Source organism: Herpailurus yagouaroundi, unplaced genomic scaffold (assembly GCF_014898765.1).
Source record: "Herpailurus yagouaroundi ecotype Mexico unplaced genomic scaffold, PumYag 203, whole genome shotgun sequence".
NCBI classification, from domain to species: domain Eukaryota; kingdom Metazoa; phylum Chordata; class Mammalia; order Carnivora; family Felidae; genus Herpailurus; species Herpailurus yagouaroundi.
The window spans coordinates 20,145,019-20,156,998 of record NW_024412434.1 but is presented as its reverse complement, the minus strand read 5'-3'; the positions used below and the strand labels follow the sequence as shown (position 1 = coordinate 20,156,998).

Sequence of the window (11,980 nt, the reverse complement as noted above, 5' to 3'; positions counted from 1 at the left end):
TCTCTGCCCCTCCCCCGTTCATGCTCTCTCTCTGTCCCAAAAATAAAATAAACGTTGAAAAAAAATTAAAAAAAAAAACTTTTTTCTAATGTTGTTTTTTTTTTAATTTTTTTTAATGTTTATTTATTTTTGAGAGAGACAGAGACAGAACGCGAGTGGGTTAGGGGCAGTGAGAGAGGGAGACACAGAATCGGAAACAGGCTCCAGGCTCCGAGCTGTCAGCACAGAGCCCGACGCAGGGCTCGAACCCACCAGCCCTGAGATCAGGACTTGAGCCAAAGTCGGATGCTCAACCGACTGAGCCACCCAGGCGCCCCAAATGTTTGTTTATTTTTGAGAGAGAGACAGAGACAGAGACAGAGAATGAGTGGGGGAGGGAAGAGAGGGGAAGACACAGAATTCGAAGCAGGCTCCAGGCTCTGAGGTCTCAGCACAGAGCCTGATGCGGGGCTTGAACTCACGAACCACGAGATTGTGACCTGAGCTGAAGCTGGACACTTAACCGACTGAACCACCCAGGCGCCCATCTGAGGATACATTTTTTAAGAGGTTCACCCTCTTATCCTCCTTGGGGGAAACATTCTTTATATATCGTCATCAAATGTATTTTATTCCCAGGGCATAACATAATGCTAATATTCCACATTTAATCGTATCTCTGGCAATCACCATCTCTGCCGGGCGCTGAAACATTTCGGGCGGCCTCATGCACTGTCTATCACGCACGCCCGGCTTGGACTCACTGCTTGTTCCCAGTGGTGGTTTGACTCACTCACACACATCTACCCGCGGAATGGCAAAGAGGTCTCCTAGCAACGATCTGAACATCTACTTAACCGCCGGTGTCTCTTCGAGCCTCAGATGCAAGGCTGAGGGAAAAGAGCCCACGAAAACACACACACACACACAAAAAAACCGAACCAGCCCATCCGGATCCGTGCTGTCATGATAGGAAGCACGATTTCGTCACGGGTTTAATAACAAATCGCAGGCAGAGCAACCTGGGCTAAATAGAGGCCCTCCCACTTGTAGTCACTCTCTGAGCAGAAGCATCTGTACTGATGCCGGCGCGGGGGGGGGCACCCCGGGCACCTGTTCCCTGTATCCGAGGACCCAGAACAAAATGGAAGAGCCACAAAAGCGCTAAGACCGGAGACATGGCAGCGGCACGGCACACACAGGGGCTGATGACCCGTAAGTGGCAGGAGCAAGCCGGGTACATCTGAGTAACAGGTGCTCGCCTCCCCTGTCCTCCTTCTCCGATGCAGTCCCGCGTCACCTTTCTTGCAAAATCTATACACAGAGGGCACGGTCGGCGATTTCCGGTTTCGTTTTAACCGCAGAGAGAACCTGAAGAGTTCACACCTGAAAAGCAACCCGCCGCCGAATCCTTCCGGCCCCTGACGACCTTCCGCTCTTACAGCTGTTATTCCATCCACACCTTTCTTCAGTGGCTGGCCTTAGCCGAATCTTTCCAGAGCTTCAGTCTCACAGAAAGGGAACTTTCCTTCTGCGCTTCTGTGGCTAATGGAATCTTTAATTAAAATCAGCTACCGGCCAGCAAGAACTGGCGATGCCAATGGGAGAGAGGACGTCTCTAAACAAGCCCTCGGCATCCAGGGCAGGGCTGTGTGGCAGGCTCGGGGGGTCCGCCGGCCGTGCATCTGCTAACCGTGCACCCGCTGGCCCTGCACCCACCAGCCGTGCACGGCACCAAGCCCGCGTTCCACGTGTGGGCGCAGGTGACCCGGCCAGCCTGGAGTGCTCAGGCACCCAGCTCCGCCTCCAGGTAAGTGGAGGACAACCACCTGCTTCCTAAGGTAAATGCCTCTTTCTTTCTTTTTTTTTTTTTTTTTTTTTTACATTTTTATTTTTGGGACAGAGAGAGACACAGCATGAACGGGGGAGGGGCAGAGAGAGAGGGAGACACAGAATCGGAAACAGGCTCCAGGCTCTGAGCCATCAGCCCAGAGCCCGACGCGGGGCACGAACCCACGGACCTCGAGATCGTGACCTGGCTGAAGTCGGACGCTTAACCAACTGCGCCACCCAGGCGCCCCAATGCCTCTTTCTTTCAAGAGGTCTTACCAGCTCGCCTTTCTGCTCCAGACTTGTCCGTGGGGGCAGCAGTTAACTGGGCTTGTGCATCTCAGCTGCATTTTGTGGCTCACAGACCCAGCCAGACTCATCCCGGCTCCTCTCTTGTACCCCATCCTTCCAGCTCCACTTCACACCCCTGACTGTCCCCGGCATGTGGCTGTGCCTTCGCCCCAGCCCTTCTCCCGGCCTCTCCTCTCAGCTCTGTCCACCCAAACCCCACCACCCGTCCAGGCCTGGCTCAGTTCCATCTTCTCTGCCCCCTGCCTCCAGGCCCTTCTGCCCCTGACACTGTGCACCTCAGGCACTTCTGATCTATGCGCGGGTTCTACCCACTTGACTCCTGGTAGTTACGGATCATTAGACAGATGTGTTACGTGCTATGCCTCTAACTCTCCTCCAGTCTGCTTCTGTTCTGCTGGGACTCTGGGTTTCTTAAAACTTGCTGTGTTCTCTGGCAGAATTAAGCTTTTCTAGTTTTATTTTTTTTAAGGTTTATTTTGAGAGAGAGAGAGAGAGAGAGAGAGAGAGAGAGAGAGGCAGAGAGAGAGAGGGAGACACAGAATCCAAAGCAAGCTCCAGGCTCCGAGCCATCAGCACAGAGCCCGATGTGGGGCTCGAACTCACAAACCGTGAGATCATGACCTGAGCCGAAGTCAGACGCTTAACCAACTGAGCCACCCAGGTGCCCAAGCTTTTTTTTTTTTTTTTTTTTTAATGTTTATTTATCTTTGGGGGAGAGAGAGAGAGGCAGAGTATGAGCAGGGGAGGGGCAGAGAGAGAGGGAGACACAGAATCTGAAGCAGGTTCCAGGCTCCAAGCTATTTAGCACAGAGCCCGATTGGGGCTCCAACCCATGAACTGCAAGATCATGACCTGAGCTGAAATCAAGTCGGATGCTTAACTGACTGAGCCACCCAGGCAGCCCCAGAATTAGGCTTTAAGACTTGCGAAACCTCACAACTCAGAACCTATTTCTTTGTCTCCAAACCACATGCTCACCTTCCCTCCTGACTGGGCCAAAATGCCACCTCTGGGGGAACGGCAGGGGCGGATGCGGCATGTGACGATCGAGGGTAAGTGCTGTTTTACTCTGACCCACTCGAAGATTAGTCCTAAAAGGTAAAGAGAAATTGCTTGGACAATCCCATCATTCTCTCTTCTCATATTCAGTTTTAAACCATTATTACCTCAGACTCCTACTTATAAACTATGTTTCTGTCTTCAACCTCATGCAGATGAAGCACATCCAGGTCACATCCTTCCTGTAAGCAATCTGAGGACACCCAGGATGAGGAAATCTATGATGAACTGTTCAGTAAAAGAAAGAATCGCCTTCCACTCTAAGTGTCCTCTGATTTATCAGTTGCAAAAGTTTAGATTCTTCTATTTCATGTTCTGTGAATAACCTTGTATATATCGACTGGAGTCCTGTGTCTTCCCCCCTGCCTCTCCTGTAACCCACTACTGTGTTCACAGTTGGTTTGTTGAAATAGGCTCAGTGAGTAATTAAAAATAAGTCTCACATGGCTACCTCTGGTGGGAGTGACAGCTTCTAGCTCTTCTTGGTTTTGGGGGGCAGGAGGACACAGCCACACCTGGTGGTTTTTCACCACGAAAATGTGGCAACAATGTATTCGAAATGATTAACTATCTCCCTCTTCCCTCCAGTACCCATCAAAAATCCATACGAGCTCTAAATTTCAGATGAAGCGTTCCCCTGAAACACAAAATTAACGGAGATCAAATCACTAGGAAGTGGTGTAGAGTGCTGGTCAAAAACTCTGGAACCAGAAGAGAGGGGTTTAGTTCCCAGCTTTGCTCCTTGCTAGCTAAGTAGCCTGGAGGCCGCTACCTATCTGTCCCAGACCACTTACCTCACAGGTGTTAGGGGAATATCAAGTCCAAGCACACACAATGCTTAGAACAGAGCCTGCCATGTGCTGAGTGCTTCCCAGCTCTTAGCTACTATTATTATTTCTACGAGGATAGCAAAGATTACTTAATTGGACATTCTATCTTTCTCAGTAGGGAAACTTGTCTCATTGCTTAAATCTATCAGTACTTTCATAACCTCTAAGAAAAAATCTTTTTAAAAATAAATTTTACATTACAGTAAAACCTTTGATGGGGATTAACTTGTTCTGTGAGTGTTCCACAAGACAAGCAGACATTTCTAATAAATTTTAACTTGATAAACGAGCGATGTCTTGCAATACAAGTAGTTGGTGATGACAAATGTCACATGATCACAATGAGCCAATGGTTCTCTCTCTCTCTCTCACTGCAGGATTGTGCGTGATTTTCTCCCATGCTTGGATGCTCCGTCTCAGGCTGCAGTGTCTGGCAGAAATCAGTGATTTTTCAGAACATTGGAAGGTGCCCACAACTGGCAGTAGTGTGTTTTTTTGTCACTCCAAAGCACCGATGGACAGTCCTTTGCTTTTCTATACAAGAGGAGGCTTAGGAATGCTTTGCTTCATTCTAGGTCAGGCTGCCTGCAGATATACACCCTTTCCTGTGCTGCCTTATTGCCAGTTACATTAAATATGGTATATGACAAGTTTATTAGTACTGTAGTCAACATCCGTGCGAGCATATACAATGGCCCCCATGCAGAAAAAGGTTGAAGAGAAAGGCACTAAGAAGAAGGAGATGATTATGGTGGAAGTTAAGAAGGAAATCATCGAGAAGCACGATCGAGGGATGCGAGTGGCCGAAATTTCAAGGTTTTATAAGAAGTCTACATCTGTATCTCGTCTGCAGAGGAGGAGGACAAAAGATGGAGGAATCCCTCGGGGCGCCTGGGTGGCGCAGTCGGTTAAGCGTCCGACTTCAGCCAGGTCACGATCTCGCGGTCCGTGAGTTCGAGCCCCGCGTCGGGCTCTGGGCTGATGGCTCAGAGTCTGGAGCCTGTTTCCGATTCTGTGTCTCCCTCTCTCTCTGCCCCTCCCCCGTTCATGCTCTGTCTCTCTCTGTCCCAAAAATAAATAAAAACGTTGAAAAAAAAATTTTTTTTTTAAATAAAAAAAAAAGATGGAGGAATCCCTGACTTCAAATGAGATTAGGGAAAGGTGTAAAATGTGGGAAACGGTGCAAATTTTGTAGAAAAGCACCACCCAAATGAGGTTCTAGCAGCACAAACGATGAATCTGTTTAATGACAACGCAATGTCACGTTTCCACGAAATCCTCAAAAGGAGGCAAAAGCAAGTGTCATTGGACAGGTTCCTTGTTAAAGTTGCGCGAAAAGAAAAAGATTCCATTGAGCTAGTAGATAGCAGTGATTCCGTTAGTGATAGTGAAAGTTGCCCTACACAATAACCCTCTGCTCTCTTGTCTCCCTCACAATAGCCATGAAGGTTTTCAAAGGTAAGTGCAGGTTGTTGATTTTTCTTTATATTTTGTATTTTCTTTATGATTTTGTATTATAGTACAGTACTGTAATCACTTTTATATGAATGTTTTTGGGTTGTGGAATGAATCATCTGAGTTTCTATTACTTTTTACGGGGAAAATCGCTTTGATATATGAGTGCTTTGGATTACAAACCTGTTTCCGGAACGAATTATGCTTGCAAACCAAGGTTTTACCGTATTGGTTTTCATCAGAAACTGGGATATTCTGAACAGGAGTAGGCAGGTGCCCTGAAGTGTAACGCTCTAAGCATGGGAACGGCGATACCCCGTGAGAACGGCTGGAGCTGCCCCTCTTCACACCCCACCCGCTCCCGGATCAGAATTAGCCTGAGCTCCGGTCTTCTTGGGCTGTGGCAGGATAGGAGTCTGGCTGCCTCTGCTGGGTCGAGGTGATCACTCTTCCTTCATCGGCTGCCTTGATTTCCTCACCGATTTTTGTCTCCAATCCCTACCCAGCCCTGGGGATTTGGCAACGCTCAGGCCTTGGCAAGAGTCTCCATATGCAGTTCTAGCATCTAGCGAAGCTGACATCCCCAGGGCAGAAGTGCACTTGGCCTCTGACTTATCAGGGTGGAGATCAGAAACCACATGTCCTTGCAGCTCAGAAAATATTCAAAACAACCTTGTAAAGAGGACAAAATTCACAAAGAACCTGTGGCTCAGAGGTGAAGTAATCCGCCCTCGGTCACACAATAAATAGGGAGCCGTGGCAAAGCCACGGCAGCAGCAAGTCCCCGTGGTTGTGGCCGTGGCCCAGATTCTGCTACAACCGCAGGTGAAAGGAAACCCTTAAGCATGACGTGGGCAGAAAGGCTGAGAATCTGGTTGGAGGGCACAGAGCAATGGAAAAAACCAAGTGCAGTGTGTGTGTGTGTGTGTGTGTGTGTGTGTGTGTGTGTGCGCGCGCACACGTGTATTTTTTACAGACACTCATTTCTGAGTTTAAAATACATATACTAACTTGAGCTAATAATGAAGAGTTTATCAACAGGAATCCTGACCAACTATCCGTAATGAATAGGTAAGGAATGCAGGGACACCTCTGTTGACTGGGAGTCCCCAACATCCTGTGGAGATTCTATCTGGCTCCAGGGCTGAGACCCATGATCCGGACTATGGCAACTGGCAGAGCCCATTTCCCTTCTCCTCCCCCACGATTCCTGTCCTGGGCACATGACCTGAGCAGAAGCAGTAAGCACGAATGACAGAGCTGCTTCTGGAGATGCTGGGGACAGTGGTGCAGAGGGTGCTATGACCCACCAGAAGCCATATGCAGGATCCCAAGGGGAGATCCTTAGACTCAGGTTGACACCAAGAAAAGCAAAGCAGGTGGAGAAAAGAAACCAGGACGTTCAGCGGCATTGCTAAGCCAGATCAGTATCTGCCAGCCCCAGCACTGAGCCTTTTGGTTTTCTAGTTTCAGAAACTGATCCTCCGTTTATTGCTGAAGCCAGCCTTAAGTTGTGCTTCTTTCTTTTTATGTTTATTTATTTTTGAGAGAGGGAGGAATGGAGGGAGGGAGGGAGGGAGAGAGAGAGAGAAAAAGCAGAGGAGGGGCAGAGAGAGAGGGGGACAGAGGATCCAAAGCGGGCTCCATGCTGACAGCACAACGCCCCGTGCGGGGCTTGAACTCGCGAACCTGGAGATCCTGACCTAAGCCAAAGCTGAACGCTTAATCGACTGAGCCACCCAGGCACCCTTGAGTTGTGTTTCTTTTTACTTGTAACCTGAAGAAGTCCTGTTGCAGGAGGCATTTAAGAAAAGCATTTTCGGGGCGCCTGGGTGGCGCAGTCGGTTAAGCGGCCGACTTCAGCCAGGTCACGATCTCGCGGTCCGTGAGTTCGAGCCCCGCGTCAGGCTCTGGGCTGATGGCTCAGAGCCTGGAGCCTGTTTCCGATTCTGTGTCTCCCTCTCTCTCTGCCCCTCCCCCGTTCATGCTCTGTCTCTCTCTGTCCCAAAAATAAATAAATAAAAATAAAACGTTAAAAAAATATATATAAAAAAAAAAAAAAAAAAGAAAAGCATTTTCTTTACTGCATAGGACAGCACCGCAAGTGGCTGAACACTGACGAGTGGTTTAATTTGTTGGTGACTATTTTCCTCCTCCGAGACAGCGGATGCCAACAATAAGCTTCGGTCTATTACGGACTGAATTATTTCACTCTATTGTCAAGATCACAGTTCCCTAATACTTTTACAGTTATGCAAAACCATCTTCAAGAGCGACGGAAGGGCAAAAGGGAATGAAAGAGGACAAAGGAGAAAGGCGTCTATGTATATAGTGAAGGGGAGAGACACGACAGATATTCAGATTCCACAGATTAGCACGAAGGCTTCTTTCAGCCATTATTAATCAGATCACCCTAAACAGTAAACAAAAGCAGGCTACCAATCAAAAGCTTTTTAGTAAATTCCTTCTGGCACGCATGTGAATGCCACCCACAGGCAGTCTTTTATGAACCTTCTGCACCACTGTCCCAGAAGCACTCATTAAGAAGAACCGCGTTGGCATGCGAAGCCTCTATAGCATGCTCGCACACGCATGATCTCAATGGAACGTGGCACCATCCCTGGCGCCCGGGAGGTGTGGTCAGCCCTGTGCTGCAAGTGAGGGAACAGAGGTCTGCAAAAGTTGAGCACGTTCCTCAAGTTCACAGGAATAAAAAGCCAGGAGATGGAAGATTCTGGTCTTCTAACTCAAATCCAAAGGACTTTCCACCATGGCTATCACCCTGTCCTTCCCAGTTCTACAAGGATCTTCTGCCTATCACAGTGGGCAGGCAGACACCAGAGAAATCTTTGTACACTGTATAAGAGAAAAGGACAATCTAAGAATGGAATGAGCAACATCTTAATATATTTTTTTAATTAAAAATTTTTTTCTTAATGTTTATTTTGTTTATTTTCGAGCATGCTCGAGTGGGGGACAGGCAGAGAGGGTGACAGAGGATCTGAAGTGGGCTCAGAGCTGATAGCATAGAGCCGTACGTAGGGCTTGAACTCATGAGCTGCAAAATCATGACCTGAGCCAAAGTCCAAGTCTTAACCAACTGAGCCACCCAGGCGCCCCTAAATATTTCAAGTTAGCTCTAGAGACACACTCCACCACACTCCCAGCTTCTACAGCCATTTCTTACCCACTTCGGGCACAAAGCTTTGGTTGGAAATTACTGGGAATATCCCATGCGCAAAAACCAAATATATGCTCCTATGTGCTGAAAACAGCACTGATTTTATATTTTTAAAAAACACAATTAAGACTTAAGAACTCAAGTGTAATTATCCAGAAAACTTAAAAACTAGTACTAGCATTTAGAGGCATTTGTAACGTTTATTTATTTTTGAGACAGAGAGAGAGAGAGACAGAGCATGAACGGGGGAGGGGCAAAGAGAGAGGGAGACACAGAATTGGAAGCAGGCTCCAGGCTCTGAGCCATCAGCCCAGAGCCCGACGCGGGGCTCGAACTCACGGACCGCGAGATCATGACCTGAGTTGAAGTCGGACGCCCAACCGACTGAGCCACCCAGGCGCCCCGAGGCATTTGTATGTTAAACTCGACTTCTTAGAGACATAACCAAGCATCGATCTGGTATTTTCCTTTCTAGGGCATGAGAAATAATATTTAGTTTACCTGGAATTTCCTCAAAGTCAGTGATGCCCAGCAGTTCCTCTTTTACTCCTCCTCTCTTTTAAGCCAGAGAGTTTTTATACTTCCCAATGCCAGTTTGCCTCCAGCAGAGGTAGGGCCACATTCTTCCACAGAAGGGCAGATTCTGATATGAGGGCTGCTTGTGCCAGGCTCTCTTTTGCATGATATATACGTAAATGGTTTTCCAATCTTACCTCGTGGAAGTGGTGATTCAAGTATAACGTCTTCATGAGATAGACGGGACTTACCAACCTGAAATAACTAGTGTCATTAACAAACTCATCAATGTAGGCTTTCGAACACAAATCAAGTCCCAGGGACTCAGGGCCCAGGCTTGCAGAAGGTCCAGAGCATTCCAGCTGCTCTATTCACTTATCCTCTACGATCCGACACCGTCTGTTCCCTCCTCCTGATCTCCTTCACAAGTCTCCTCAAAGTTCATCTGAGGAACAGATCAGCTTAGAGCAATGAATTTCAGCTAATTTGCCTGGGTCTGGGTCTAGGTAGGAAGGAACAGTTTGGAATCACTTTGTGATCTTGGGGCGCTTACAGTAAGAAAAAGTGAACAGGATCTATTAAGGGGTATCCTAACAAGCTGATCAACAACTCCCCCCCCCTCCCACCTTGCTCAACACCCCCAGCACAGAGCTGAGCACAGAGCTCATGAACATATAGCAGCTTTCACTTTATCGTCACTGACGCCACGTGATAGGCTGCGTGTCACCATCTAACGTTGCTCCCAGCAGCCCCCAGCTGCTCTTTTTACCGCCCCTAACCCCACACTTGGGTCCTGGGGACATCTGTCCATTCACAGTGTCACTCTGGGGCTCTCTGCTCCTGGGGTCTGGGATCAGGGGCCACTCATGCTTTCAAAACTCTCTCCCCTATAGCTTCTCAACCTCCTGGTCACTGTTTCCCTGCTCCCTGGGGATCCATTTCAACATTCAAGGTGCCAACATCAGCCTTCCTACCGGAATCACTAGCCCAGTTTTCAGATGTGCCTCTGGAGCATCCAAAGACCTTGTCCCACAGAATTCCTCCTCCCAGACCTACAGCTCCTGATTTTCCTTTGTGTTCCCAATCCTAAACGTGACACTACAGACAAACTCACCCGGATGTTACAACTCTGTTTTTCTGGCTTCAGCGAAACTAAGGTTTCTCTTTACAGAACCTTTTTGAGGAGCGGTGTAACAGCAATAAGGTTCTTCGGCAGCCCCTCCTCTTTTTAATGAGAAATAGAGCTCTAGAAAAATGGAAAATGTCCTCTGACCTTGGATTTTAGAAGTTGGTCCTGTGATCAAAGAGGAGACACGATCACCTCCTGGCTCGCCACTTACTGGCTGATAAATATTCCTGGCATCAAGGCTGCTCTAGGAATCAGAAGATTGGGGCTGGCATCTCTTAAACCTTAAATAACTGATTTACAAAAAGTTCAATCTATGAAACATTTGGTGGTTGACTACCACAGCAAGTAACCTTACTTTCATTTATACTCTGTTGGAACAGCTCACTAAATTTAACAAAATACCGCAGTGCATATAGAACATTCAAGACACACACACGTGCGCACACATACACACAGGAGAATATTACTCAGCCATGAAAAAGAATGAAATCTTGCCATCTGCAACATGGATGGACCTTGAGAGTATAATGCTAAATGAAATAAGTCAGACAGAGAAAGACAAATACCACATGATCTCTTTTATACATGGAATCTAAAATATAAACAAACAGGGGCACCTGGGTGGCTCAGTCAGCTGAGCATCCCATTTTGGCTCAGGTCATGATCTTGTGGTTCGTGGGTTCGAGCCCTGCATTGGACTCTGTGCTGACAGCTCGGAGCCTGGAGCCTGCTTCGGATTCTGTGTCTCCCTCTCTCTCTGCCCCTCACCTGTTCACCCTCTGTTTCTGTCTCTCTCAAGAAAACTAAACATTAAAAGCTAAAAAAATATGGGGCGCCTGGGTGGCGCAGTCGGTTAAGCGTCCGACTTCAGCCAGGTCACGATCTCGCGGTCCGTGAGTTTGAGCCCCGCGTCGGGCTCTGGGCTGATGGCTCAGAGCCTGGAGCCTGTTTCCGATTCTGTGTCTCCCTCTCTCTCTGCCCCTCCCCCGTTCATGCTCTGTCTCTCTCTGTCCCCAAAATAAATAAACGTTGAAAAAAAAAAAAGAAAGAAACATAAAATGCTAAACTTGTTTGAATCACAACTTGAAAGTACAATACTTTTATCTTTGTTTCCATCAAGGTGGCGTAAAAGCATGTACATGGAGATGTATTGCTTTCTTTTCCTCTGATACAGACTAAAAAGTGAATGAGAAAGTGGGAATAAATTCCTAAGATTGGTAAACAAGGTTAGGTTCATTTTTATCTTCTACTAGACTCAAGTTTCTGACTCATTTAACCTTCTACTATTTACCTTGACTTGTAATACAGAGAAATTCTTTCCTTCTCTGACAGTGTCCTTAGATTCTTACTCAACAACTGGGGACTTAATACAGCATCTAGTGTCAGAGGTCCTTCTGAGTGACCACTGTGAAATCTGTCATTTATACCTGAGTCCACAATGCAGTATCCTCAGGGAGGAGGGAGCAGTAATGAAAAGGATGTTATTCAGAGCACAGTACCCTCAAAAACGGAGCTGAGAGAGAGGGAAGCCTACAGGGTTCAAGGCCACCATCTGTCACCCAGGTTGACTGGGGTCACTGGTTTTTCTCTATATCCATCCTGAGGCAAGGCTGGGCTGAGCAATACCCGGAAGGACAGACAGACACACACACACACACACACACACACACACACACACACACACACACA

The 11,980-nt window shown here is 47.6% G+C and overlaps 1 protein-coding gene across 1 annotated transcript in view; it reads right to left on the bottom strand.

Moving 5' to 3' along the window:
* FAM171A1 (family with sequence similarity 171 member A1) overlaps window positions 1–3,202 on the bottom strand; it is a 103,368-nt gene extending 100,166 nt beyond the window's left edge. Inside the window, exon 1 of the mRNA XM_040451329.1 lies at window positions 3,100–3,202. Within this exon, the coding sequence (XP_040307263.1) occupies window positions 3,100–3,160 (61 nt within the window). The 5' untranslated portion in view covers window positions 3,161–3,202. The remainder of the gene's footprint in view (window positions 1–3,099) is intronic.
* Window positions 3,203–11,980: the final 8,778 nt, after the last annotated feature.